The 27927-nt window shown below is 46.1% G+C and overlaps 1 protein-coding gene across 1 annotated transcript in view; it reads right to left on the reverse strand.

Moving 5' to 3' along the window:
- Positions 1-27252, reverse strand: part of LOC115096250 (deleted in malignant brain tumors 1 protein-like) — a 36859-nt gene extending 9607 nt beyond the window's left edge. Inside the window, exons 1-3 of the mRNA XM_029610759.1 lie at positions 27221-27252; positions 26171-26206; positions 15515-15832 (exon numbers count right to left, since the gene is read on the reverse strand). Coding sequence (XP_029466619.1) covers positions 15515-15725 — 211 coding nt within the window. The 5' untranslated portion in view covers positions 15726-15832; positions 26171-26206; positions 27221-27252. The remainder of the gene's footprint in view (positions 1-15514; positions 15833-26170; positions 26207-27220) is intronic.
- Between the last annotated feature and the right edge of the window lie 675 nt (positions 27253-27927).

The following is a 27927-nucleotide window of genomic DNA, read 5'->3' on the forward strand; positions in this document are numbered from 1 at the left end:
GTTGTAAGAGAATGGAATGGCTGATGGTATCGAATGCAGAGGAGATGTCGAGAAAGGCCAGAATATAGGATTGCCCTTTATCAAATCCTTTAAGGATATGGTCTGACAGGGAGAGTAGAAGTGTCTCTGTGCTGTGGGATTTCCGGAAACCATATTGAGTAGGTGCAAGGATATGGTTATCTTCGAGGAATTCTGAGAGTTGTTTGTTGACAGTTTTTTCGAGGAGTTTAGAAATAAATGGGAGATTAGAGATAGGGCGGTAGTTGGTGAGTAGGCTCAAGGGACTGCCCTTCATGCTCCCCCTGCATCACATGTATTTTAGGCTTGCTGCCATTGGACCTTGCCCCCTGCCCCCAGCTTCTGGAGGAGTTTCCTTTAGCAGCTCTCAACGAGAGTTCAGTTCACCCCTTGCGTGCTTCTGAGCCAGCAGCGCTCTGTAAAACTCCCTGAAACGATCGAGTTTTTTACCTTCTTTCTTACTGCCTTCGTCTGAAGACTAAATCAGCCTCATATCCCTCAAGTTTCCTACCTCTACCATAAACTAACTCCTGCAACACAAAAGAGACCTCCTTCTCCCTCCTGCTTCCCTGTCTCCAGTTACCAAAGATCTTTGCCTCGGGGCTTAAGTTTGAGATGCAACAATTGTAAGTAGAATTTACCTGTACAATAAATAATTTCAAACTTACAGAATCTTTGTCTTGAGGACTGATTGGAAAGAAAGTTTAGCTGCCTGGATGGCAAACTCGGATGTCTGCCTGACCCAGAACAGTCAGAGAATGCACAATTTTTAAGGAAGGGCCCCGTGTTTACTATTTATTCAGGGACACATGAGACCCTTGCCCCGAGTCCTCCCTTCTCCCTGGAACTTTAAGTTTTGGGGGGTTTTTAAGGCTGCCCCTGCATTCATTAATTCTCACCTCCTTCCTTCTTTCCCTGTCCGGTGGTTTTCCTTCTCGGTGCCAGCGTGGTTGTTTGAACTGTGTGGGCCTCCGTAAATACAGAGCGATCACTGAACCATGCAGCGAAGGAAAAGAGATCGGTGCCAGCACTGAGAAGAAGCCGCAATTCCATTACAGGGCATGAAGGAGGCAAGGGAAACCTCAAATAAAACTGCTTGTAGTTCTGGGACGGCAGGGGGAGGTGTGAAAGGGATTGTGGAGGCTCAGGGACGTTACTGGGTAGGGATGAAGGGAGAGAAGTGGACTCCCATATTGGGTGGGGGAAATGGGGATTGAGTGGAGAGGGACAGTGAAGATTCAGTGATGTGTGGAGGAGATAATTCCCAGATCTGGTGGGTGGGTAAGGAGGGAGGGAGGAAGAGAAAGTAGAGATTGGAGGAGGAGGAAAGGGGGACTGGAGGTTACGTGTGTAGGAAAGTGGGAATTTTATTTATTTATTTGAAAAATGTATATACTGCATAAACAGTAAAAAAAAATAATGTTACAATAAAGTAGTTCACTAGATCGGCAAATATAAAAAGCAATCAACATGTACATATTTCAGTAACATCCATTAATAACACCAACTGCCCCCCCCCCCCCCCCATATTTTCTTATCCAAAAGCTTCCAGCGATTGGATGGGGGTAAAGTGGGAACTTTGTGATTGTGTAGAGAGATGGGTGAGGAGAACTGGGACATGAATGAAGGGCATGAGAGATGTGGGGTAGGAGAAGGGGGCTGAATGGTAGGGAAAGTTGAGATATGGTGTGAAGGAAGGCTGGGACGGGGTGATAAGCAGTGGAAAGGGATGGGTCTGTGACATGGCTGAGAAGGTAGAAATGTTGCTGGAGAGGAAGTGGCTGGCTAGTTTGTTGTACCCCGGTTCCATGTAAACCGACATGATATGATTGTAAATCATAAATGCCGGAATAAAAAAGCACTAAATAAAATAAAAATAAATAAAAGAAGAAAGAGGCTGGTGAGGGGATGAGCAACAGAAGGAGTTGGGGCTATGAAGGGTTGAGAAATGGGACGTGGGAAAGGGGAGGGCAGGGGATGAGATGAGAGAATGGGGAGCTTGGCTGGGAAGGGGATGTAGGTAGGTAAGAGGTGAAAAGAGGGAGCTTGAGGACTGGAGAATGAGAAGGGAGGGTGAAATCTAATTATGAGTGGAAAGTAGCCATGCCCATTCATTCCAAATGATTGTGCAATCCAAACTGAAATGGCCCATTTTCATTTTGGTTCAGATTACCTTAAAAGAATGTGTCATCCTTAGCAAATCCCTCAAAGGTTTTGTGTGTTTTTGTTTCAGGAAATAGTGTGCACTATTAGCAAATAGCACATACTATTTCCTGAGGAAAATAAAAATAGAAATGCAGTCCCCGTCACAAACCAGGTTGAGGCCTACACAGTTTGGTGGAGCCAAGCGCAACCAGGTCCTCCCTTAGGCCCTTCTAACCCTCCACTCCCTGCCTCCCGCTAAAACACTGAGGCCTGTGCCTACCTAGCTGCGCTAACTCAAGCTGGTATCTCCCAGGACCTCCACGTAGATATCAGCTAGAGCCAAACACCATCCCATACTTACCCCTTCCATGGGAGTCCAAACATAAGAGAGGGGCAGGAGCAATCTCCACTCATTCTTGTCTGTCAGAACTGATCCTGAGACTGGTGCCAAGTGCGATATCACAATGGCGACACTTGGGTTCAGCCCCACCAGGTAATCCCAGGCCCTGGTGTTTTAGTGAGGGTGGGAGGCTTATGCAAGCCCAGGAAGCAGCTTTGGGGGACTACAGAGGCCCCATTTTGGTATAATTTTTGGTTTTGAGGGTTTTTTTTAAATGTTTATTTTGATTTGAACACAAAATAAACATTTAAACAACTGGAAAAAAAAGAAAAATGATCTGAAATGGAAACATTTTTGCTGCACATCCCCAGTGGATAGAAAGGCAGTAAAGAGACAAACAGAGGAAAGAGATGAAACCGAAAGATCAATGTTAAATATAGAAGTAAGGGAGAAATTGAAGACAGAAGGGAAGAGAAAAAATGCAAATGGACAAGAGAGCTTGGAAAAGGAGTTAGGAGAAGTCAGATGAAAGAGGGAAAGAGATTGGGACAAAAAATGATTAGAAAATTAAAATGCCCAGACATCAAAGGTAGAAAAGATTTTATTTTCAGTTTAGTGATTGAAATATGTCAATCTCTGATATCTTTATATTTTACTCAGAAATTCATTTCTGTTTCTATTTCTATGGTGTTGCACTGCATGTGGACTCTGGTTTCATGGGATCTCCATTTCAAGTTTTGTTTGTTTTTCCAGAATGAAGTATATTGCTGATCTAAAAGCCAATATTCAAAACGTGAGAAAACAGATAACCTATCTAACTAAAATTAGCCAGATAAGTTATCTGTGATATTCAGTGGGAGAAATGTTCCACTGAATATCCCCAATTAAAATTATCCGGCTAACCATAGCTGGGTAGCTATAAACATAACTTGATAATTTTTTAATATCTCCGATTAAGTGGCGAAGTGCTGGGTTTAAAAAAAAAAGATCATAAGCCTTCCGGCAAAGCTCCCCTCCTCCCTCCCACCTGTGCTTGAAAGGATTAGCCCTGCCAGGACAAACCCATAGCCTCCTCCCAAAACACGCTCCATGTCATTTATAAAATTATAAAGGCCAGGGCCAGTGCCGGTCTCTCTCCCCCTTCCCCTTCTCCTGGTCCCGGGTCCCATCTATGTTATAAAAATGAGTACCCTCCAGGGCCCCTCCTTCATACCAACCCTTACCCTCTCACCCTCCCAGTACCTTTATTTCCGATTAGTATTCAGCCCGAATCTTGGTAGCGGGTTACTACAACCCGGGCCTGGTGCTTCTTCCATCGCTACCAGCTTTCAGTGTATCTTCCCTGCCACAGAATGACTCTGAGAAAGCCAAATTCTGACTACTTGGATTGGTCCTCAAGGGATTCAGAAGTTTCCCGTCGATAGCAGGGCTGAATTAGCCAAGTTGTCTGGGAGACGTTCCCAGCGATCTCTAGGCGGAGCTTTCCTTAGTAACCACAGAGCTTTGGCTCTGTGTGGCTGCGTGCGTCTTCCCTCGCGAACGTCATTGTTCACCTCAGTCTATTTTTTCCGTGATACTCACCACACGTGGAGTGTTTTCCTCTCAAGAAGTTTTTCCTCAGTCTGATATTTCCTGGCCAGAAATGGCCCCACGACCACCTGGCTTCAAGCACTGTCAGTGCAGGAAAGTTATGGCCATCATTGATGGACATAACTATTGTTATCTTTGTCTCAGGCCAGACCACAACCAGTCCACTTGCAGGGACTGTGGTCGTTTGTCCCCCCCCCCCCCCCCCCCGAGCACGGAGGCAGCGAGCTCAAAAAATTGTGTGCCTCAGAGTCGGGCTCAGATGCCCCAACATCGGACCACCACTCTGCCCACCTTTCTCCAGGACCCAAACAGGACAACCCGGAGAAAAGGAAGACAGCCTCATCCCTAGGGCCCAATAGTAAGATTGCCCATCCCGGTTCGACACATCACCTGTTGCCCACACACCCCTTATCTGTACCATTGGCATCGGGGGCTACGGCTGGGAGCAGAGCGCCAAAGCCAGCCCAAAAAGCTTCAACTGACGCGTGGGCAGGGTCTTCGGAACCCCAGGCAACTCAAAGATCCATGCGTCAAAGGTAGAGATAGACACACGATGCTCCAATGCATCAACAAGACCGATGCATGTCTCCGACCCCTATGCATCAATACTTCCACACACTTCCACACACCAGCGATGCACTTGAAGCGCTCAACGCATTCCACACGATCGACGCACTCGAAGCACTTGACACATTCCAAGCACTCGATGCAGTCATCAAAAATATGGGAACTGCCCAATGCAGGACACAGCGCACACCCAGAAGGCTACCACAGACTATCAAGGCCCCGCAGGCCAGACCCCCAGACCATATTCATGACGCAGATGCTCAAGACATGGAACTCTCAGATGGGGAAACTCCGCCTGACTCTCCCTCATGCAGGAGCTCATCCGACACTTCTGAGAAAGTCTTCTCCAACCTATCTTCAGTCTCCCAGAGGAAACTTCCTCACCCCAACTTCAAGAACCTCTCGTCAAAAGGTATAAACCTTCTCATGTCATTCATCCAGCCCCACAACATTAGCGGGTTTCGTCTTCCTATATCCTCCTGGCTGCCCCAGAAGGAACCCCCCCCCCCCCGACTGAAAACAAACTGGAAAAGACCGTAATCCACAAGGATGGATTAGGCTCCCAGGCTATGTCCCAAATATCAGAGATCTTTGCCAACTTCTTTTCATCTCTAGAAGCGGAATCACACGGGGATCCACCTCCGAGCCCCTCCCCGTGAGTGTCCTGAACCAGAAACGGCTCTCCGACTCATCCCTAGGACCATCAGGATCCTCGTCCTCTGTCCTCGCCACAACCAGGTTCGGACCCACCAGAATCTATACCTTCCTCCCCAGGATCTTCCACGGGAATACCATCAGACCAGCCAGAGGAGCCCTCAGAACCCTCCTTACCACTGAAGGACCTAACTTACTCCAAGTTTATTGAAAAGATGGGGGTTCTGCTAAAAACAGAGACAACTAAGATACCAGACACCAGAACAGAGGTCCTGGGCATACTAAAAATCTTCGAGGTTCCGCCTGAGCCTATGGCCCTCCCTCCTCACACTGTTCTTGATGCAGTTATGCAAAAAGCATGGGAATCTCCTTTCTCAGGCTTTCCAACTTCAAGGAAGATGGACCTAAAGTTCCATATGCAAAACTCACTATATTTTAACACGGTCCAACTACCACACACCTCCATTGTGGTCGAATCAGCAATGAAAAAAGCCAAGAAAACCAGACTGCATTCCAACACCCCTCCAGGCAAGGATAACAGTTACCTGGACGACTTCAGTAAGAAAACCTATCAAGCTGTTACGATCCCCCCTGTTGCTGCACTACAGGAGGTATCTTACCTTTCCTCCGGAGGCCGCTCCGAAGCCAGGGCCTTGCCTGTGCACCATCCAGGACTTGCTCCAGGGCCTGGGAGGCCTAACTGTTCCTGAGGCCTGCCTGTGGCTTGCATGGCTGTGTTTGGACTTCCTGTTTGGCGACACCCTTCTCCCTAGGGGCCGGCCCTTCTCCCTAGGGGCCGCCCCTTGCTGGCCCCAGTTATAGGGCCAGCAAGGGGCGGTCCTGGCAAACTCCTCCCAGGGAGTTGCCTATTACCTGCAGTATAAAAGGACTCTCATTTCACTTGCAACTTGCCTTTGGATTAGCTTACACATTGCTGTGTCCTGTCTGCTGATCCAGGTCCTCCGTGGTCGTCTGTGCTTCGATGGCTCCCTGTCTGTTCCTGACCTTGCCTTGATGTCTGTTCCTGACCTTGCCTTGATGTGTTACCTGATGTCTGTTCCTGATCCTATGCTTGATCCAGTTCCTGATTTTCCCACTGAACCCTGCTTCAGGCTGCCGGTGTGCAGCGAACCCTGCTTCAGGCTGCCGGTGTGCAGCGAGCCTTGCTTCAGGCTGCCGGTGTGCAGCAAACCCTGCTATAGACTGCCAGGAGAGCAGCTATTTGCTTCTACCCTATTCCTGTATCTTCAAGATGTCCTGGTGCCTTGTGGCAAGCCAAGTCGTGGTCCGTGACCAGCCCCGTGGGCGGGCTGTGTAGGGCGCTTCGTGATGCAAGCCATGCACCTCGTTCCTATATCTGTGAGAAAGCCTTACCTTATTATTGAAGGCAACCTCTGTAGTGGTCCGTGACCAGCCCCGCGGGTGGGCTGTGTAGGGCGCTCCATGTTGTCAGCCTCGTACCTCGCCCTTGAGTCTCCTGTATGCATCTTACCTCGTTCCTGCCTCTGATGTCTCTGCACCAGTCCTTGCCTCTGATGTCTCTGCACCAGTCCTTGCCTCTGCACTGGCCTACGCCTAAGATGTCCTTCGTGTACTATCGACTCTGTCTGCCCTCATTCTCTGTCCGGCCTGCCGCCCTTTGCCGTTACCCAGCGGCAGGTCCGAAAGGGCTTGGAACAGTTGGAGGACCGTTCATCAACCAACATTGCGTTGCTGGTTGTCATGGGCATGCAGGTCCGGCTGAGGGTCAGACTCCGTTCCTGAATTCCTGCTTCGGTACACGCCTGGCTCTCCATGCCAGCACCGGCTCACCTCCCACGGTGTGGCTGGGGCTCCTCCCTAGCTCTCGCTGTGGCCCAAGGGCTCACACCACCCGCTTTAGAGACAGCCGTGCTCCCTGCGCCTACGATATGTACCCGAGGGCACCCAGACCCTCGGCCCGTCAGCGGCGTGGCGGACGCGCCCGTAACATCAAACAGCAATGTTGAATGCAAAAATTTAGCACCATCAATTTTATATTACTCATGAGTGTTTACAAGCCTTAAAACCCACTTGCAGAGGTGCCTCCGAAGAAGGAACATTTCCCCAACCATTCTTGGACATGGAAGAGGGGCTATGCCACTTGCTCTACACAATCTACAAAGCATTCGAAACATCGGCTTGCACGTCAGCAGTGGCTATAGGAGCATATAGATTAGCCTGTCTGAGGGCGAATGCCATCCAATAAGACATGCACGAAAAGTTAGCCAAGCTATCATGTAAAGGAGACAACCTTTTCGGAGATAAATTATGAGACAGTCTCCCTCTTCAAAGAACAAAACATAGCCGTCCTATCGTTGGCATCCGCTGCGGAACAACAATCCACATCAAGATACTTCCCACATACCGAAGGCCCACCTACCAAAGATGGCAATATCACCAATTCATTCCCTACCATACACACAACCGAGGCCTCAGGGGCAGACTCTCCTTCCCAGAAACAGACCACGTTAACAACGCCAACAATGGCAGGCACCAACTGCACCCCAGAAACAAGCGCAGAATTTTTGAGTGTTGTCAAGTCGCTACTGCCATCCTACACAGGGGCCCACTAACCCACATACCGAAGGCCCACCTACCAAAGATGGCAATATCACCAATTCATTCCCTACCGTACACACAACTGAGGCCTCAGGGGCAGACTCTCCTTCCCAGAAACAGACCACGTCAACAATGCCAACAATGGCAAGCACCAACTGCACCCCAGAAACCAGCGCAGAATTTTTGAGTGTTGCCAAGCCACTACTGCCATCCTACACAGGGGCCCACTAACCCAGAACTGCAATGCCTGGGAATTGATCACATCAAATCATTGGGTTCTAACCATAATTCGAGAAGAATATTGTCTCAATTTCAAGAGTATCCCACCTCTATCACACATTTCCCCCCTTCGGCCAGCAGGCTCCCAGGAACCTTCAAGGTGAAGTGTCCAACCTCCTGCACCAGCAAGCCATCCAACAAGTGCTGACACACAAATGGAACAAGGGTTTCTACTCCCAATATTTCCTCATCCCGAAGAAATGAGGGGGACTTCACCCAATCCTGGATTTGAGAGCTCTCAACAAATTTCTTGCAAGAGAAAAGTTCAAGATGACCTCTCTGAAATCCATCCTTCCCCTTCTACAACCCAACTGGATGTGCTCGATAAACCTCAAAGATGCTTACTCCCACATACCAATGCACTGTTCTTCTTGGCGTTACCTGTGCTTCCAGACCAATGGGCAGCATTATCAGTACAAGGTGCTCCCCTTTGCCCTTGCTTCTGCCCCCAGAGTCTTTACCAAATGTTTGGCGGTGGCAGAGACTCACTGTTGTGACCGTCGCTGCCTGACAGCTTCACTCCGCCTACCTTTCCTTTTCTGCAACTCCTCCTGCTCTTCATGGATGCCTGGCTGCCACGGCGTCCATCTGCCGTCCTCTCCGGTGTCCCCGGACCAGCTTGGGTGCTGCCTCCCGCCATGCTTTTCAGGTACCTTAGGGAGCGCACGCCGCACAGCCCTCATTCTTATTTCCTCATTGGCGTCCCCCTGTGATGACGTCACGCTGCCCGGATATTTAAGCCTACTGTTAGTCGCTAGCCGTTGAGTTAGCAAGGGTAATCTTTCAGATGGCATTCACTCTCCGTACCCAGCTACTCTGCCTTCCAACTTCCATTGGACTCTTTCTGCTAACGGGGTACCCGCTCCTCGGAGGCCTCTTTGCTTCTTTCAGGTCGCTGTCAGGTAACTGGTACTCGCTCCTCGATGGCCCATGTTCCCTGACCCACTGCCTGCATCTATCTCTTCTTCTATTTGGAAGAATTCGCTACAGTGAGTACTACTATCATCTACTCCTCAGAGCCGTCTCTCTGGAACCAGGTACTCGCTCCTCGAGGGCCTGCCCCCATTCCAGCGCCAGTGCCATCTCCTAGGTGGAACCGCTGTGTGAGTACTTTGCCAACAAGTCTCTCTACCTCCAGGGATCTGGTACTCGCTCCTCGAGGGCCAGCTCTCCCTATCTCGGGGCTTCTCCATATTTGGGACTCTGTGAATGTTCTATTGTACTCACTTTCTCAGTTCTCTTCACTACAGCACTGCTACCAGAGAAACGTCCTGGGGAATACTGTTCCAACGCCTTGGGGAATACTAACCCAGACAGGCTACATCTTCTACTCACTACTGCCACCTCTGGTGGCTTCTCAAACTGTCTAAATAAAGAACTGTGTTTGTGTGTCCAGAGCTGAGCCTGACCTGTGGCCCCTCACGGGACTTCCCCCCATGGGCGGGGTCAGCTGCCACAGTGTTCAAGGGTCTACCCAAACCTCACTAACTATAACACTCACCTTCGTCGAGCGGGCATCCAGCTCTTCCTGTTACCTGGATGACTGGCTTTTCGTAGCCTCAAATATAAGCACCCTGAATGCCCATGTGGGCCAGATGATCCGTTGTCTGGAGGGACTGGGATTCCTCGTAAATTACGAAAAGTCTCATCTTCATTTCACGCAATAGCTCCAATTTATCGGTGCCAAGATCGACACAATCACAGGGAAAGCCTACCTGCCAGAGGACAGAGTCTTAACAATTCAATCCCAGGCAGAGAGTCTACAGCACACACCTTATTCTTCTGCCTGGAAAGTTTTGACCCTCCTGGGCCACATGGCAGCAGCCATTCACATGGTACCTCACACCAGACTCTATATGAGACGCCTGCAGTGGGTTCTAAAAAGACAATGGACTCAATTAACACAGCCTTTATGCTACCGAGTGGCGCTAACAGCGACCATGAAAAAGGATATTGCATGGAGGCTCTCCCAACCAATCTGTTACAGGGAACACCCTTCCACTCTTCTTCCCATCAGTTAGTCCTCATCACAGACACTTCGAGGAAGGGTTGGAGGGCACACTTAGTGGACCTAAAGATGCAGGGCTTATGGTCCTTGGCCGAATCCCGCCATCAAATAAACCTGCTGAAATTCAAAGCAATCTAGAATGCCCTCCTGACTTTTTCCCAACATATCAAGGACAAATGTCTCATGATATATACGGACAACCAAGTAGCGATGTTCTATATAAACAAGGAAGGAGGGTCAGGATCCTGGATTCTGTGCCGAGAGGCAATCCGAATCCTCAGGTGGGCAGAGACTTTCAGGGTGTCCCTACAAGAAACCTACCTTCCAGGTTTGGACAACATCACAGCAGATCTTTTGAGCAGAGTATTTCATCCTCAAGAGTGGTCTCTAAACCAGGAGGTAGCCCTCAAAGTTTTCAGACATTGGGGTTTCCCTCGCATAGAACTCTTTGCCACAGAAAACAATCGGAAGGTAGCAGCATTCTGTTCAATATACCCCAGCAGGAACTGATCTGCGCAGGATGCCTTCCTCATTCCATGGACGGGCGGCCTTCTCTATGCTTACCCTCCAATTCCCCTCATCTCCAGAACAATACAGAAATGCATCAAAGACATGGCAGATTTAATACTCCTAGTGACAGCATGGCCTCTGCAATCATGATACGCTTATCTCATTTGACTGTCCATCGCTCCACTCATTCTGTTGGCAACCAGCCCAATACTACTGAACCAGGAGGAAGGGAAGTTATTACATCCCATGCATCTCTCCCATCACCTCATGGCTCCCCTATGAGGAAAGACTAAAAAGGTTAGGACTTTTCAGCTTGGAGAAGAGACGGCTGAGGGGGGATATGATAGAGGTGTTTAAAATCATGAGAGGTCTAGAACGGGTAGATGAGAATCGGTTTTTTACTCTTTCGGATAATAGAAAGACTAGAGGGCACTCCATGAAGTTAGCATGTGGCACATTTAAAACTAATCGGAGAAAGTTCTTTTTCACTCAACACACAATTAAACTCTGGAATTTGTTGCCAGAAGATGTGGTTAGTGCAGTTAGTATAGCTGTGTTTAAAAAAGGATTGGATAAGTTCTTGGAGGAGAAATCCATTACTTGCTATTAATTAAGCTGACTTAGATAATAACCACCGCTATTACTAGCAATGGTAACATGGAATAGACTTAGTTTTTGGGTACTTGCCAGGTTCTTATGGCCTGGATTGGCCACTGTTGGAAACAGGATGCTGGGCTTGATGGACTCTTGGTCTGACCCAATATGACACGTTCTTATGTTCACTGTAGATCTCTTTATCCTTGACTTTTGGTTATCATGTGGTAATGGGGAATTAATTCCTGAATAATGTAAAGTGGGTGAGACTTTCTTTATTGAAGTTAATTCAGCTTTAACTTCAGCCAGCTCCTTTTTGAAGGAAGAGAGTTCTGCCAAATGGGGCAAGCCCTAAGTTTCCAGATGATTTCCCTCAGAATAAAGGTTCCACAATAGCTACATTTGATAGTCCTCATTTTGGTAATTTATTTGATGGTTAACACCTAAGGAAATACCAATTTACTAACTTGTCTAGTTGCCAATTATGAATTTAGGAAGTCTATATCAGAAAAACAAACCCAGAGGTGGGTGGGCAGAGGGGTAGGGTGGGAGGGAGTAAACAGTTAAATCTTGGTCAAGCTGGGTAGAGCAGGACACTTTCTGGAACTTTACTTGTCCTTAGCTATTAAATGATCCCACAGCAATTTATGCCCCAATATTAGTATCTAAACAGAGATTATTAGTGACAGCTAAATACAAATAAGAGAGGGATAATAATTAATGCTAGAATGGTTTTTTGGTGTGTTTTTTTCTCTTGACTCTTAAAGCAAACCAATAGCAAGAAACCAAACAAATTAATATACAATATCAATTTGAACTCGTCTCCTCTACTGAGATACAAACCATCCTAAGAAGAATGAAACCTACCTCTCATCCTGCGGATCACATCCCCACCAAACTACTTCTGTCTATCCCAGACGCCATCTCCAAATCACTGGCAGACATCATAAATTGCTCCCTATCCCAAGGTTCCTTCCCAGATGACCTCAAATTGGCTTCAATCACACCCCTCCTAAAGAAACCTAACCTTGACCCTCAAGACCCCAACAACTTCCGTCCCATAGCTAACCTCCCTTTCATCGCTAAGATCATGGAAAAACTAGTGAACTCTCAACTAACAGACTTCATTGAAGACAACAAACTCCTATTCGCTTCACAACACGGTTTCCGAAAAAATCGAGGTACAGAATCCCTCCTTACCTCTTTGACAGACTATATCATTATGGGTCTTGACAAAGGTAAATCTTTCTTATTGAACTTGTTAGACCTGTCCGCAGCTTTCGATACAGTCAACCACTCCATCCTCTTAAACCAGCTATCGTCCATAGGAATTAGCGGCACCGTCCTATCATGGTTCAAAACCTCTCTCAACAACAGAGGTTACAAGGTCAAACTCCAAAACAAGGAATCATCAAGATATGACTCTACCATAGGTGTCCCACAGGGCTCTTCATTATCCCCGACACTATTCAACATTTACCTTCTTCCGCTTTGCCAACTTCTCACCAACCTCAATCTAAAACATTTTCTCTACGCAGACGATATCCAAATAATCATCCCCATCAAAGACACATACGCTAAAACTCTCGACTATTGGGAAACCTGCCACCAAAAAATCAAGTACTTACTCAACAGCCTAAACCTCGTACTAAATTCATCCAAGACAGAACTCCTTCTCATCTCGCCGGAGATCAGCAGTTCTAACGCCACTCATCCATCTAACCTACCTACCACACAAGTGAGAGACTTAGGAGTGATAATAGACAATCGACTGAACTTCAAGGCGTCCATCAACAAAACTACCAAAGATTGTTTCTATAAACTCCAGGTACTAAAAAGGATAAGGCCTCTTTTCCACACGCAAGATTTCAGAACGATCATCCAAGCAGTCATTTTTTCAAAATTAGATTACTGCAATTCTTTATTACTAGGTCTCCCCTCATCTTACTCCAAACCGTTGCAGATGGTACAAAATGCTGCAGCCCATCTGCTGACAGGCGCCAGGAAAAGAGACCACATTTCTCCCATCCTGAAAGAGCTTCATTGGTTACCAATACACTTCCGAATTATGTACAAAGCCATCTCTGTCATATACAAAACTACCCATCAACTCACCACTCTTGACCTGCAAATCCCTCTTCAAACACACATCTCTTCAAGACCCACCAGAGATGCTTATAGAGGTTCTCTCCAAGTACCTCCCGCGAAAACTACCAAACATGTCACCTTAAGAGACCGGGCCATCTCCACAGCTGGTCCTCCCTTATGAAACTCCATTCCTCCAGATCTCAGACAGGAGCCCTGCCTCCTAACCTTCAGAAAAAGACTCAAGACTTGGTTGTTCAAGCAAGCTTTCCCAGACACAAACTAATATATTGTTTTAAATACTACTTAGTTTTTGTGTTGGTTTAATAGTTACATCAATATTTTAATTGTATGTTATACTTTATTGGATGGTCTACAGTCTGTTCAGCCTGTTTTCCATCAAAACTGTTATATGGAATTTAGTTTATTTAATACCTATTAATAATGTCAATGTAAAGCCTGTTGCTAAGTTATTGTTAAATGTAAACCGCGGTGATGTATTTCTTTACGTACTGCGGTATATAAAAACCCTTAAATAAATAAATAAATAATATCATCTCGATAGTCTTTCTCGAAACAAACCGCCCACAACCATGTCTTTGTATAATTTGTATATAGTTTAACCGTTACTAATCTTTCCTTCATTTCCTCCTTCTCCCAGTTCTTCTACCCTTGTTATTTGTAACTGTACCTTCCAACACAACAGTTCTAGTTTGATGTATCTACTGCACTCCTGTTTTATGTAAACCAAACATGATGTGTTTCTCATGAATGCCGGTATATAAAAACCTTAAATAAATAAATAAATAAATAAATAAATAAATATCAATAACTAGAAGAGAAAGAGATAATGAAATGAAAGCATAGAGCAATATATTATACACAGAAGCCTTCTACAATATAATAAATTAATAAAGCAGTTGTATCTTATCTGCACTGGAAAACAGACTCCTGGCTGTGCACAATGAATCTGTATGACTCCTGTTGGTTCTCAGAGTTAGCCACGCCCAAGCTGGTTTTAGCCAGGACACCTTCTGGAACTTTACTTGTCCTTAGCTATCAAATGATCTCACAGCACTTTATGCCCAATATTAGTATCTAAACAGAGATTATTAGTGACAGCTAAATACAAATAAGAAAGGGATATTAATTAAATGCTAGAATGGTTTTTTTGGTGGTTTTTTTGTTTCTCTTGAATCTTAAAGCAAACCAATACCAAGAAACCAAACAAATTAATATACAATATCAATAACTAGAAGAGAAAGAGATAATGAAATGAAAGCACAGAGCAATATATTATACACAGAAGCCTTCTACAATATAATAAATTAATAAAGCAGTTGTATCTTATCTGCACTGGAAAACAGACTCCTGGCTGTGCACAATGAATCTGTATGACTCCTGCTGGTTCTCAGAGTTAGCTAGCCCCAACCTCTGAGTTAGCCATACCCAAGCTGGTTTTAGCAGGACACCTTCTGGAACTTTACTTGTCCTTAGCTATCAAATGATCTCACAGCACTTTATGCCCAATATTAGTATCTAAACAGAGATTATTAGTGACAGCTAAATACAAATAAGAGAGGGATACTAATTAAATGCTAGAATGGTTTTTTTGGTGTTTTTTTTCTCTTGAATCTTAAAGCAAACCAATAGCAAGAAACCAAACAAATTAATATACAATATCAATAACTAGAAGAGAAAGAGATAATGAAATGAAAGCACAGAGCAATATATTATACACAGAAGCCTTCTACAATATAATAAAATCCTCTAGAACAAAAGATCACAGTGTGAGGAGCAACATCAGGAAACGTCTTCAAGGAAAGGGAAGCAAATACATATGTATGTTATTTTGTTAATCGCTTAGAGCATACGCATTAAGTGATCAATGAATTTTAGTAAACAAAACTAAACTACATGGAAAAGCCTCCCAAGGGAGGTGATGGATACAGAAACAGTTACAGAACTGAAGAGCATCTGGGATAAGCAGAGAGGATTCCTGGCTTTGGAGAAATGACAGGAAAGCCAGAGATGAACTGGAGTCTGTGGCACTGCAGCAGGAATAGGGTTCGGCACAGCAGATGGGCCTTACGGTCTCTATCTGTTTCTAACACCAACTAAAAGGAAAAGAAATCAGATAATACCTGAACAGATGACGCTGGCAACTTTGTTAGGATAACAGTTGAGTGATATCAGCTCCCTGTGCAAACACTCCCAGAGGTAGGATTCATTGCCTCCACAGATCACATCCACTAGAAGAATTCTTCCTTCACCCTCGCCGAAATAAACGTCTTTTGGTACATCAAGAGCTGGTCCACATCCCAACTGTCTGCACACAACCATGGCATCATCCATGTCCCACCAAGCATCACACACGGCTCCCCAGACTCGTCCATAGTAAAGCTCGACACGGCCTGAGCATCGGTCCCAGCCGTCCACAAGCAGCAGCTCTGGCAAAAACTCTAAAAACACAAGAAGGCAATCTAAACTCAACAAAAGTATGCTAGCCCCAAAATATATTTCTTCACACTGTACAAATGCAAAAATACATGATGAGAAAATATAAAATAAAGGTTTCCACCAACCCAGCATCAAATCCATAATATATGGTGAAACAATTACAAAATGTACTTTATTTATACCATCAAAGACATACACCTTCCCCTATGGCTTTACAGTCTCTTCTACCAATATCAGGCAGAAGAGGCCTCTACGAGCATGCAAGACAGGTGTTTGGCACTATAGCCCCTGTTCTCAAGAAGGAGTAAGTGGGCAATCAATAAAGTGCCTGCTCTTGTGACAGGATAGACTAGCAGTCAATATTGGAGAATAAGGTCCCTGTTCTTATGATGGGATAGCTGGGCAGTCACTGTGGGGTACTGTAAGGGTAAGGTCCCTGTTCTCATCATGGGATAGCTGGGTAGTCACTGTGGGGTACTTAAAGGGTAAGGTCCCTGTTCTTATCATAGGTTAACTGGGCAGTCACTGTGGTGTACTTAAAGGGTACAGTCCCTGTTCTTATGATGGGATAGCTGGGCAGTCACTGTGGGGTACTGTAAGGGTAAAGTCCCTGTTCTTATCATGGGACAGCTGGGCAGTCACTGTGGGGTACTGTAAGGGTAAAGTCCCTGTTCTTATCATGGGACAGCTGGGCAGTCACTGTGAAGTACTGTAAGGGTAAGGACCCTGTTCTTATCATAGGATAGCTGGGCAGTCACTCTGGAGTACTTAAAGGGTAAGGTCCCTGTTCATATGATGGGATAGCTGGGCAGTCACTGTGGGTTACTGTAAGGGTAAGGTCCCTGTTCTTATCATGGGATAGCTGGAAAGTCACTGTGGGGTACTATAACGGTAAGGTCCCTGTTCTTATCATGGGATAGCTGGAAAGTCACTGTGGGGTACTGTAACGGTAAGGTCCCTGTTCTTATCATGGGATAGCTGGGCAGTAACTGTGGGGTACTGTAACGGTAAGGTCCCTGTTCTTATCATGGGATAGCTGGGCAGTCACTGTGGGGTACTATACGGGTAAGCTCCCTGTTCTTATGATGGGATAGCTGGGCAGTCACTGTGGGGTACTGTAAGGGTAAGGTCCCTGTTCTTATGATGGGATAGCTGGGCAGTCACTGTGGGGTACTGTAAAGGTAAGGTCCCTGTTCTTATCATGGGATAGCTGGGCAGTCACTGTGGGGTACTATACGGGTAAGCTCCCTGTTCTTATGATGGGATAGCTGGGCAGTCACTGTGGGGTACTGTAAGGGTAAGGTCCCTGTTCTTATCATGGGATAGCTGGGCAGTCACTGTGGGGTACTATACGGGTAAGCTCCCTGTTCTTATGATAGGATAGCTGGGCAGTTACTGTGGGGTAACTGTAGCTTTAAATGACCCGCTCTCTTGTTGACAGTGTAGGTTATTGCAGAGGACTGAGTTTCTGTGTTGTACTTTAGGACCTGCTCTAAGATGGGACAACATCTTTAGAGTAGAATGGCACAAGAAGCTGATGGTGGTGCAGAACGAACTCTTCTTCCCTGTGAGGAAGTGGCCCAGTATGGTACAGTAATTACTGGATAGGTGTCAGTTATTGCTTTTTGTGATATTTTATAGTACAGAGGTAATTGCAGAACTAAGGACTGGATTTTCAATAACTATATAACTTTGGAAATTAGCCATCTATATTGCTTTTTTCTGTTGTGACTGGCTAAATGTAACCACCTAAAATCAAAGGTTAGACCGATTTAACTATTCAAAGAAGGGCTGATCCAGACAGGCTGACTTAGCTGCTTACTTTTACAGGCAACCCCAGCTGCACAAAAAGCTGGGTTTAATCTAGAAATGAATTAACTGATGGTTATCTTATCTGCTCTGCAGTTCTCTGAAAATTGGGCCCCTAGTTCCTTAGATGCCTTGAGATGGTTGCAGAATGCTTGGGGGTCTGTGTGTGAGTACGAGAGAATGTGTGTGAGTACGAGAGTCTGTGTGTGAGTACGAGAGAATGTGTGTGAGAGTCTGTGTGTGAGTACGAGAGAATGCCAGCAGCATTAAACCCCTCCCACCGCCACTCCAGGGTACGTCAGCAGTGCAGTGAGACACGTAGCCTTCTGCTCTGCATTTTCTACATTAAACCCTAAACATCAGTAACACTCAACATACAAAAGTAACTTAGTAAAATACATAGTAAAATAGTAACGAGGGCAGAAAAAGACCAAATGGCCCATCCAGTTTACCCAGAAAGTTTCTTATGGTAGTAACTTCCGCTCTGTTCAGGTCCCCCCTTCCCCCCAAACAAGTGTCAAACCCCTAACAAAATTACTGCTAACAATAATTTTACAGGGTGAGCAGCCTTCTTGATAATTCATACAATGCATCTGCTTGAGGTGCTTTGCTTTTATATTTGGCCATAGAAGCAGTCCTGTGCTTTTCCCCTAATTTATGCGTATCAGTATCCCGTTTCTTAAAAGTCAAGGCCAACGCTGGCTGTTAACTGAATCTAATTCCCTTTTTTGCAGTCAAAGCAGACAGCAATGTTGCAATTGCATCAAAAGCATAAAGGCTGATTGATTAAGGGTAGTATTTATTTATTTCCTTAAAAGATTTTATATATCACAAATTGGGCAGTGACCTCACCGGCTAAGCGGTTTACAAGTAAAAACATACATAATTAAAATAACAATACAAACAATACAATGTACATCATTTGAGTTACGTTTGCTAATGCTAAAAACAACATAGCAGTAAAATTAGATAAAAATGCAATCAGAGTTATTAACAATATAGTAATACCCATGCCTGCTGTTAAGGGTTAGTATCTGCCTCTCAGTGCAGGTTACTCACATCACCCCATTTCTAACCTCAGCCGTTAGGGAGAAAGCAATATTTCATGATGTTGGTTTCAGTCGTCCTCCCAGGAGTTCCACTTCGTGACCCCCTAGTTCTACAGTTTCTTTTCCAACAGAAAAAGCTTGAAGTTTGTACATCATTAAAAACTTTCAAGTATCTGAAAGTCTGTATCCTATCTCCCCTGCACCTCATTTCTTCCAGAGTATACATAGATCCTTCAGCCTCTTCTCACAAGTCTTAAGAACATAAGAAAATGCCATACTGGGTCAGACCAAGGGTCCATCAAGCCCAGCATCCTGTTTCCAACAGAGGCCAAACCAGGCCATAAGAACCTGGCAAGTACCCAAAAACTAAGTAAAAAAACATGGTCTTTTAGGCCACCCCAGGTGGGACGTGAACCCACAATCCCTGGCTAAAGAGGACAGTGCCTTATCCATTAGGCCACTGGGGCCTAATGGATAAGTCTTCCAATACTGACCCCACACATTTGGATCGCCCTTCTCTGCACCACCTCTCTTCTGTCTCTATCCTTTTTGAGATACATGCACCAGTGTTGCGTCCGGTCTCAGACGGCTTCGACCTCTGTGCCTCATCTTTCTTCCTTCTCTCTCCTCAAGCCTTGAGAAGATGGCTTCTGCCGCATCTTCATGCCGCTATCTCCGGCATCCCCGGAACGGCAATGGCGACAGTGTTCGCCATGGATTTCCTGAGGGCCTCCTAGGGTGCACGTGCACATGCCACCCACGTCTTTATCCACGTCATGGCAGGAACCTCGGGGGCGTGCCCTCTGAGTGATGTCAAGACATCTGGGTATTTAGCCTGCACTTCGTTTGCTAACAAACTGAGTTAGCAAGGATTGGAATGCCTCCGGTCTAAGCTGCTCTGCCACTTCCTTGCTGCCACAGAAAGCCTTTTCTCTGCCCTTCGGGGTAATTCATCGCTAACCTGGGTACCCGCGCCTCAGGGGCCCTTATTCTCTCTTACAGGTGCCTATCTGGGATATCAGGTACTTGCTCCTCGATATCTCACCTCCAGCTTCAGCGCTCAGAGTCTGCATCCGGGACTTTCCTCTCCTATCACTGCGCTGCCTACCATCTACTCGAGTGTGGGACTGGTGTCCTCTGCTGAGGATCCCTGGACTGCTTCTACTAAGTTACCTCACTGCTTCCCCCCCGGGCAGTACCACCAAGCTGTATAATAAATAAAAATTCTGTGTTTGCGTGTTTAGAGTCTAGCCTAGTACTGCGGCTCCTCACAGGGCTCCTCCCTGTGGGCGTTACCATCACCGCAGTGCCCAAGAATCCACGCCAGCACCTCAAAATCATAACAGATTGCTATATCCATGGATTCAGCTCAGCTCACTGCTTTGCAGGCCATTCCAGGCCTGGCCCAGGGAATCTCCAAACAAGAGAATTCGTTGGACAACTTGACTGTTGCCTTTAACCAGTTACACACACAGATGAATACACCGACTACCACAGGTAAAGAAGTTACCCCAGAAGTGACGGTCAAGACTACTGTGCCTCTATCTGCTCCAACACGCTTCGTGGGTGAAGTGTGGAAATGTAGACAATTCATCAATCAGTGTTGCATGCACTTTTCTCTGCAACCTAACCATTTTCCTACAGCGTATGCCAAGACCACCTATATCTTTTCATATCTGGATGGAAGAGAGCTGGCTTGGGCCTGACCACTGTGGGAGCGGAATGACCCTATCCTGAATGATCTTGCCGGGTTTCTTGAACTGTTCAGATCAGAATTCGATGATACTGCCCAGTACTCGACAGCAGGATCAACTTTGGTTCATCTACAACAAGGTAATAAACCTTTACTAGACTTCACCACTGAATTCAAGACGTTGGCTTCTGAATTACATTGGGACCCTAGGTGCCTGAAGACCCTCTTCTTTGAAGGCCTAAACTCCCGGTTGAAAGATGAGCTGCTGGTTCGTGAGATGCCTGAGACCTTAGCAGAACTGATGGTTGTCAGCAAATATTGATCGCCGACTTTGTGACAAGGTTCAAGAGGTCAAGAGTCCCAGAAGACCACTCCAGGGAGATACTCGAGTCAAGTCGGAACCCCGGCCTACACCCCCATGTCCTGTGGCTGGCGAAGAAGAACCAATGCAATTCGGCTGTAGTCATTTGACTTCTAAAGAGAGACGAACTCAAAGGAGGTTGGGACTATGCATGTATTGTGGACAAGCTAGTCTTGCTGTTCAAACATGCCTTATATGTCACAGCCTCTGTAGACCAAGTGGCAATGTTGGTGTTACGCATGGGCTCCGGTCAGGAGTCATGAACACCACCCAGAAGGGTGGCCCCAGGTGGAGAGAGACAGGAAAGGCTAGAAACAGTGTCTGGGTCCAGGCTGGGTCAGGGCAGGCGGCAAGTAACAGTGTCTGGGTCCAGGCTGGGTCAGGGCAGGCGGCAAGTAACAGTGTCTGGGTCCAGGCTGGGTCAGGGCAGGCGGCAAGTAGCAGTGTCTGGGTCCAGGCTGGGTCAGGGCAAGGCAGGTCAGAAGGCCCGTAGGCCACACACACACACAGAAGGCCCGTAGGCCACACACCGTAAGCAGGGCAAGGCAGGTCAGAAGGCCCGTAGGCCACACACACACAGAAGGCCCGTAGGCCACACTCAGTAAGCAGGGCAAGGCAGGTCAGAAGGCCCGTAGGCCACACACACACAGAAGGCCCGTAGGCCACACTCAGTAAGCAGGGCAAGGCAGGTCAGAAGGCCCGTAGGCCACACACACACAGAAGGCCTGTAGGCCACACACAGTAAGCAGGGCAAGGCAGGTCAGAGGGCCCGTAGGCCACACACACACAGAAGGCCCGTAGGCCACACACAGTAAGCAGGGCAAGGCAGAGGGCCCGAAGGCTGCGCAAGGCAAGGAAAGGAATGAGGCCCGAAGGCCGCGCAAGGCAAGGAATGAGGCCCAAAGGCCGCGCAAGGCAAGGCAAGGTCCAGGGACCAAACGCACAGCAAGCAAGGAAGGAAGGCTAGAGCAGGGAGCCCATGCGAGCTCGATGCCGAAGCACCGAGGGAACTGTCAGGCAGGGTTATAAGGAAAAGCCCAGAACATAGAGTGGACAGGGGAGATGGACTGGGCCTGCCAGGAGAGCCAGCACTAGAGGGACCCCTGGTGGTGAGGCGGTTGCACAGCAGCCATAGCCGTAACAGTTGGCTCCTGTTAATGGAACAGTCAATGAAGAGTAATTTTTGATGAAGGTTCTGTAGTAGTTGGTAAATCCCAAAAATTGTCTTAAAGCTTTCAGGCCAGTGGGTTGAGTCCATTTTTTAATACTCTCAAGCTTCTGAGGGTCCATTTGGAAACCTTTGTTTGAGACAATGTACCCTAAGAAGGGCACGGATTCATAAGAACATAAGAACATGCCATACTGGGTGAGACCAAGGGTCCATCAAGCCCAGCATCGTGTTTCCAACAATGGCCAATCGAGGCCATAAGAACCTGGCAAGTACCTAAAAACTAAGTCTATTCCATGCTACCGTTGCTAGTAATAGCAGTGGCTATTCCCTAAGTCAACTTAATAAATAGCAGGTAGTGGACTTCTCCTCCAAGAACTTATCCAATCCTTTTTTAAACACAGCTATACTAACTGCACTAACCACATTCTCTGGCAACAAATTCCAGAGTTTAATTGTGCGTTGAGTAAAAAATAACTTTCTCCGATTAGTTTTAAATGTGCCCCATGCTAACTTATTGGAGTGCCCCCTAGTCTTTCTACTATCCGAAAGAGTAAATAACCGATTCACATCTACCTGTTCTAGACCTCTCATGATTTTAAACACCTCTATCATATCCCCCCTCAGTCGTCTCTTCTCCAAGCTGAAAAGTCCTAACCTCTTTAGTCTTTCCTCATAGGGGAGTTGTTCCATTCCCCTTATCATTTTGGTAGCCCTTCTCTGTACCTTCTCCATCGCAATTATATCTTTTTTGAGATGCGGCGACCAGAATTGTACACAGTATTCAAGGTGCGGTCTCACCATGGAGCGATACAGAGGCATTATGACATTTTCCGTTTTATTCACCATTCCTTTTCTAATAATTCCCAACATTCTGTTTGCTTTTTTGACTGCTGCAACACACTGCACCGACGATTTCAATGTGTTATCCACTATGACACCTAGATCTCTTTCTTGGGTTGTAGCACCTAATATGGAACCCAACATTGTGTAATTATAGCATGGGTTATTTTTCTCTATATGCATCACCTTGCACTTATCCACATTAAATTTCATCTGCCATTTGGATGCCCAATTTTCCAGTCTCACAAGGTCTTCCTGCAATTTATCACAATCTGCTTGTGATTTAACTACTCTGAACAATTTTGTGTCATCTGCAAATTTGATTATCTCACTCGTCGTATTTCTTTCCAGATCATTTATAAATATATTGAACAGTAAGGGTCCCAATACAGATCCCTGAGGCACTCCACTGTCCACTCCCTTCCACTGAGAAAATTGCCCATTTAATCCTACTCTCTGTTTCCTGTCTTTTAGCCAGTTTGCAATCCACGAAAGGACATTGCCACCTATCCCATGACATTTTTTCTTTTCCTAGAAGCCTCTCATGAGGAACTTTGTCAAACGCCTTCTGAAAATCCAAGTATACTATATCTACCGGTTCACCTTTATCCACATGTTTATTAACTCCTTCAAAAAAGTGAAGCAGATTTGTGAGGCAAGACTTGCCTTGGGTAAAGCCATGCTGACTTTGTTCCATTAAACCATGTCTTTCTATATGTTCTGTGATTTTGATGTTTAGAACACTTTCCACTATTTTTCCTGGCACTGAAGTCAGGCTAACTGGTCTGTAGTTTCCCGGATCGCCCCTGGAGCCCTTTTTAAATATTGGGGTTACATTTGCTATCCTCCAGTCTTCAGGTACAATGGATGATTTTAATGATAAGTTACAAATTTTTACTAATAGGTCTGAAATTTCATTTTTTAGTTCCTTCAGAACTCTGGGGTGTATACCATCCGGTCCAGGTGATTTACTACTCTTCAGTTTGTCAATCAGGCCTACCACATCTTCTAGGTTCACCGTGATTTGATTCAGTCCATCTGAATCATTACCCATGAAAACCTTCTCCATTACGGGTACCTCCCCAACATCCTCTTCAGTAAACACTGAAGCAAAGAAATCATTTAATCTTTCCGCGATGGCCTTATCTTCTCTAAGTGCCCCTTTAACCCCTCGATCATCTAACGGTCCAACTGACTCCCTCACAGGCTTTCTGCTTCGGATATATTTAAAAAAGGTTTTTACTGTGAGTTTTTGCCTCTAGAGCCAACTTCTTTTCAAATTCAATTTCTCCTTCAAAACCCTTGTTTACTAGGGTTTGGAGTTGATCTTGAAATTGCTGAGGCAGGGAATCTATCAAGTCTTGTATCTGCTTAAATAAGACCCTATTATATTGGGTCATATACAGCTGATAAGAGGCAATTCTGGAGATGAGCATTGATCCCTGGAAGACATGGCGACCAATGGCATATAGAAATTTCTGTTCCTTGCCTGGGGGAAAGGAAGTGTGAGGTTTTGATCTCCTTGCTCTTTTCTGGGCAGATTCTACAACCACAGATTGGTGATACAATTGAGGTTTGTGAAAGCTTGGAGCTGACTGTACGAGATAGGTGGTGTCGGCTTTCCTGATGACTGGAGCAACAGAGCCAGAATGTTCCCAGTTCTTTTTGAGGAGATCCAGAAGAACCTGGTGGATAGGGATGAAGGTTATTTCCTTGGGAGCATCCAGGAATTGTAGCAACTCCATCATTTGATGCCTATCTTCCTGTTCCGTCTGTAACTGGAAGGGAACCAATTCAGACATCTCCTTCACAAAATTTATAAAGGGAAGGTCCTCTGGAGAACACTTTCTGCTTTCAGTAGGTGAAGGTGGTGAAGGCAAATCATCGGTGTCTGGTGAAGAATCATCAGTCCAGGTATCATAGGGATCAGCACCTGCTCCTCTAGGGACTAGAGGAGGACAGGCGGTGTGATCCCTGAAGGTCCTGGTCTAGGCTCCGAAGGACTCGAAGGAATAACTGGAGGCACCGTTGAAGGCATCGAAGGCACCGGTGCAGGCATCGAGGGCATCGATGGATGGCTCGGTGGCGCCGACGGACGTATCGGCACCGATGGATGGATCAGTTGCACCAACGGACGTATCGGCATTGATGTAGGAGCCGGTGCCCAGCATGGTTAGTGCCCAGCATGGCACTAACTCTGCAGCCAGCAGGGGTCCCCCTTCAGTCTTCTTTTTTCCGCGCAGCAGTAGCCACGCGGTTAAGAAGCTCTGCAGAGATTTCTGACAGGAATTTTCCTCACGGAATTACTAAAATTTAATTTACCCCACAGGGGTCCCTCCTTTAACTTTTTCAAGCTGGTGTACTCTGGTATGTTTTTTACCCGTTTTCCGTCGATTACCGTCGAGTAGGGGCCAGTCAAAGTTCTGGAAATTTTGACAGAAGTGTTCCGTGATTGGGCTCCATCCTGTGATGTCACCCATATGTGAGGACTACCATCCTGCTTGTCCTGTGAGAATCTCTCTTACAGGTACCTATCTGGGATATCGGGTACTCGCTCCTCAAGGGCCTGCTCTTCCTACACTGGTGCCTTACTGATCTACTTCTGCCTGACAGGATCTTCATAAATACAGCTCTCTACTTCACTGAGTAACTAACTTTATCAGTCTGTCTCAACACCAGCTTCAGCGCTCAGAGTCTGCATCCGGGACTTTCCTCTACTATCCCTGCGCTGCCTACCATCTACTCGAGTGTGGGACTGGTCTCCTCTGCTGAGGATCCTTGGACTGCTTTTACTAAGTTACCTCACTGCTTCCCCCCCTGGGCAGTACCACCAAACTGTATAATAAATACAAATTCTCTGTGTTTGCGTGTAGATTCTAGCCTAGTACTGCGGCTCCTCATGGGGCTCCTCCCCATGGGCGTTACTATCACCGCAGTGCCCAAGAATCCACTCCAACAACTCAAAACCATAATAACCAGTACTGAACGCAGTACTCCAGATGAGGAGTACAAGGGCATTACCTCTTTTTTTCTGACTCATTATCCCTCTGTCTATGCAGCCCAGCATCCTTCTGGCTTTAGCTATAGCCTTGTCACATTGCTTCGCTGCCTTCAGAACCCCAGACACAATCACTCCAAGATCCCTCTCTTGGTCCTTGCACATTAGTCTTTCACTCCCCTCACATATAGCTCTTTTGGATTGCGGCACCCCAGATGCATGACTCTGCACTTCATCCCAGCTGCCATATCTTCGACCACCATTCAAGCTTTCTGAAATCACTTTTCATTCTCTCCACTCCAGGATTTTATTTATACAAAATGTTTATCTATAGAAATGGGACTCACATTTATTACCTTGCATTCAACCAGGCTAACAAAGCAATTGAACTTTTTAATTTGCAAAGAGAGAAGTCATACCTGTTATATTATGGGCTGGTTCTGTACTTGGAGCAACTGCACATAAAAAATAAGACAATTAGTGCTGGGAGTGACTGCAAGCACCCTTCTCTCTTCAGATGATCCATCCAAGACCACAGAACGTGTTCAGACCTCTGTCAACAGCATTCGAATGAGCCTAGAGACATGGAAGAGCTCATGCAAAAGACAAAGGTTCACAGCTCTTTCTCATGAGCGGAGCAGCAAAGTGGCTCCCCTGAGCGAACATACCTCACATGTCTGCAGGAGCTCAGAACAGAGGGAACTGGGACCCACCATCAACAAGGAGAATGGGGAGAAAGCTCCCATGACTATCACTGTCAGGACAGCAGCACTCTCTGCATCCCCACCCTGCCACAGGCAGATCAGATTGCATCATTTATTTGTCCTGAAGGCATCTGTGATCCCTTGACTGAAGGTTCCCAGCATTTTCTTTCTTGGCCATAGCTGTAGCAGTGACATGGAACTGTAGTGCTTGTGAAAGACTATGGTGGGCTGTCCCACTTCTCAACAGATATAAATCTTAGCAGACACAGCCAAATATTGTCTTGGACTGGCCCCAAGATCTTTTTTGCCATAGGGCAAATATCTCCCAACATGCAGGCATTTACTCATTTCAGCGATAACGCTCCACAATCCCCACTTCTACTGTGCCCGCAGGGGCTGTGTGACTGCTTCCTAGTGGCCTGTGTTGTCCCACCCGTGTTTTTTACTTCTGCCACAACCAGCCTGCTGAGAAAACAAGGGCCAGTTGCAATCCTAGGGCTGGGGATTTGCTGAATCCCTAGGAGATCCTGACCACACACCACTGTTAGGATCTATTCAAAACAATAAACAGATCAAACTCTTTCCCTATGGCAGCTAGGGACAATCATCTTCTAGGAAGCCTGACTGAAAGCAAAGGGCCCCATGAGTGCTCTGTCTGTAACCATCCTTAAATGCCCAGCAATATATGGCAATTCTTTTACACTAAAGTCAAATACTAGAGGCAGTGCCCATTGTTGGGCACCAAAAACAGGGACATGAACTTACCTTGTGTTTTATTTGGTGTCTCTGTGCTTGGAGTCTCTGAAAATGGCAGAAAAGATGACACTTAATTACTGGTTATTTGTCTCATACTAAATGTGCAGATACAATCAAAATGCAATCCCACTTCTCCCACTGACACTCTTTGGAGTAGGTAGGTATTCAAACAAATATTCTGCGGCACAACTATGCCACTGATTATACCTGAATAAGTCACTAGTTAGCCAGATAAATCTTATCCATCTAATCTTAGACTTGCTATTGAGCAGATCTAACTTATACGGTTAACTTAACCAGATCATTTGAATATCGCTTTTTTCCAGCTAAGTCAGCCAGATAAGTAACTCCTCCTTGCTATGTCCACATACTACTCCCACACCCCCTCCTATCAGGCTAACTACTTAAGATAAGATTTATCCTGCTAATTGGAGGACACTGAATGGGACCAGATATGCAGCTGCTGTCACTTGGCCAGATATGTCCCTACTTATCTGGCTAAGTAGCACTGAAAATTAACTTTGTAGTATTTTTAAGTAGCATTTTCTATTCAGCTCTCTTACCAAAAGGAACCATACATACTGTAACCAGAAAGGTGTTTTTTTTGCCTGTAATTATTCATCACCTAGAAAGAATTGCCCCATTTGTGGTAGTGTCTGGAGCTAATCTGTGTAAAATGTTTTTTTCATTAGTGTCTTGGAAATCATTCTCCCTGC

The sequence above is a fragment of the Rhinatrema bivittatum genome, chromosome 7, assembly GCF_901001135.1.
Source record: "Rhinatrema bivittatum chromosome 7, aRhiBiv1.1, whole genome shotgun sequence".
Taxonomy (NCBI): Eukaryota; Metazoa; Chordata; class Amphibia; order Gymnophiona; family Rhinatrematidae; genus Rhinatrema; species Rhinatrema bivittatum.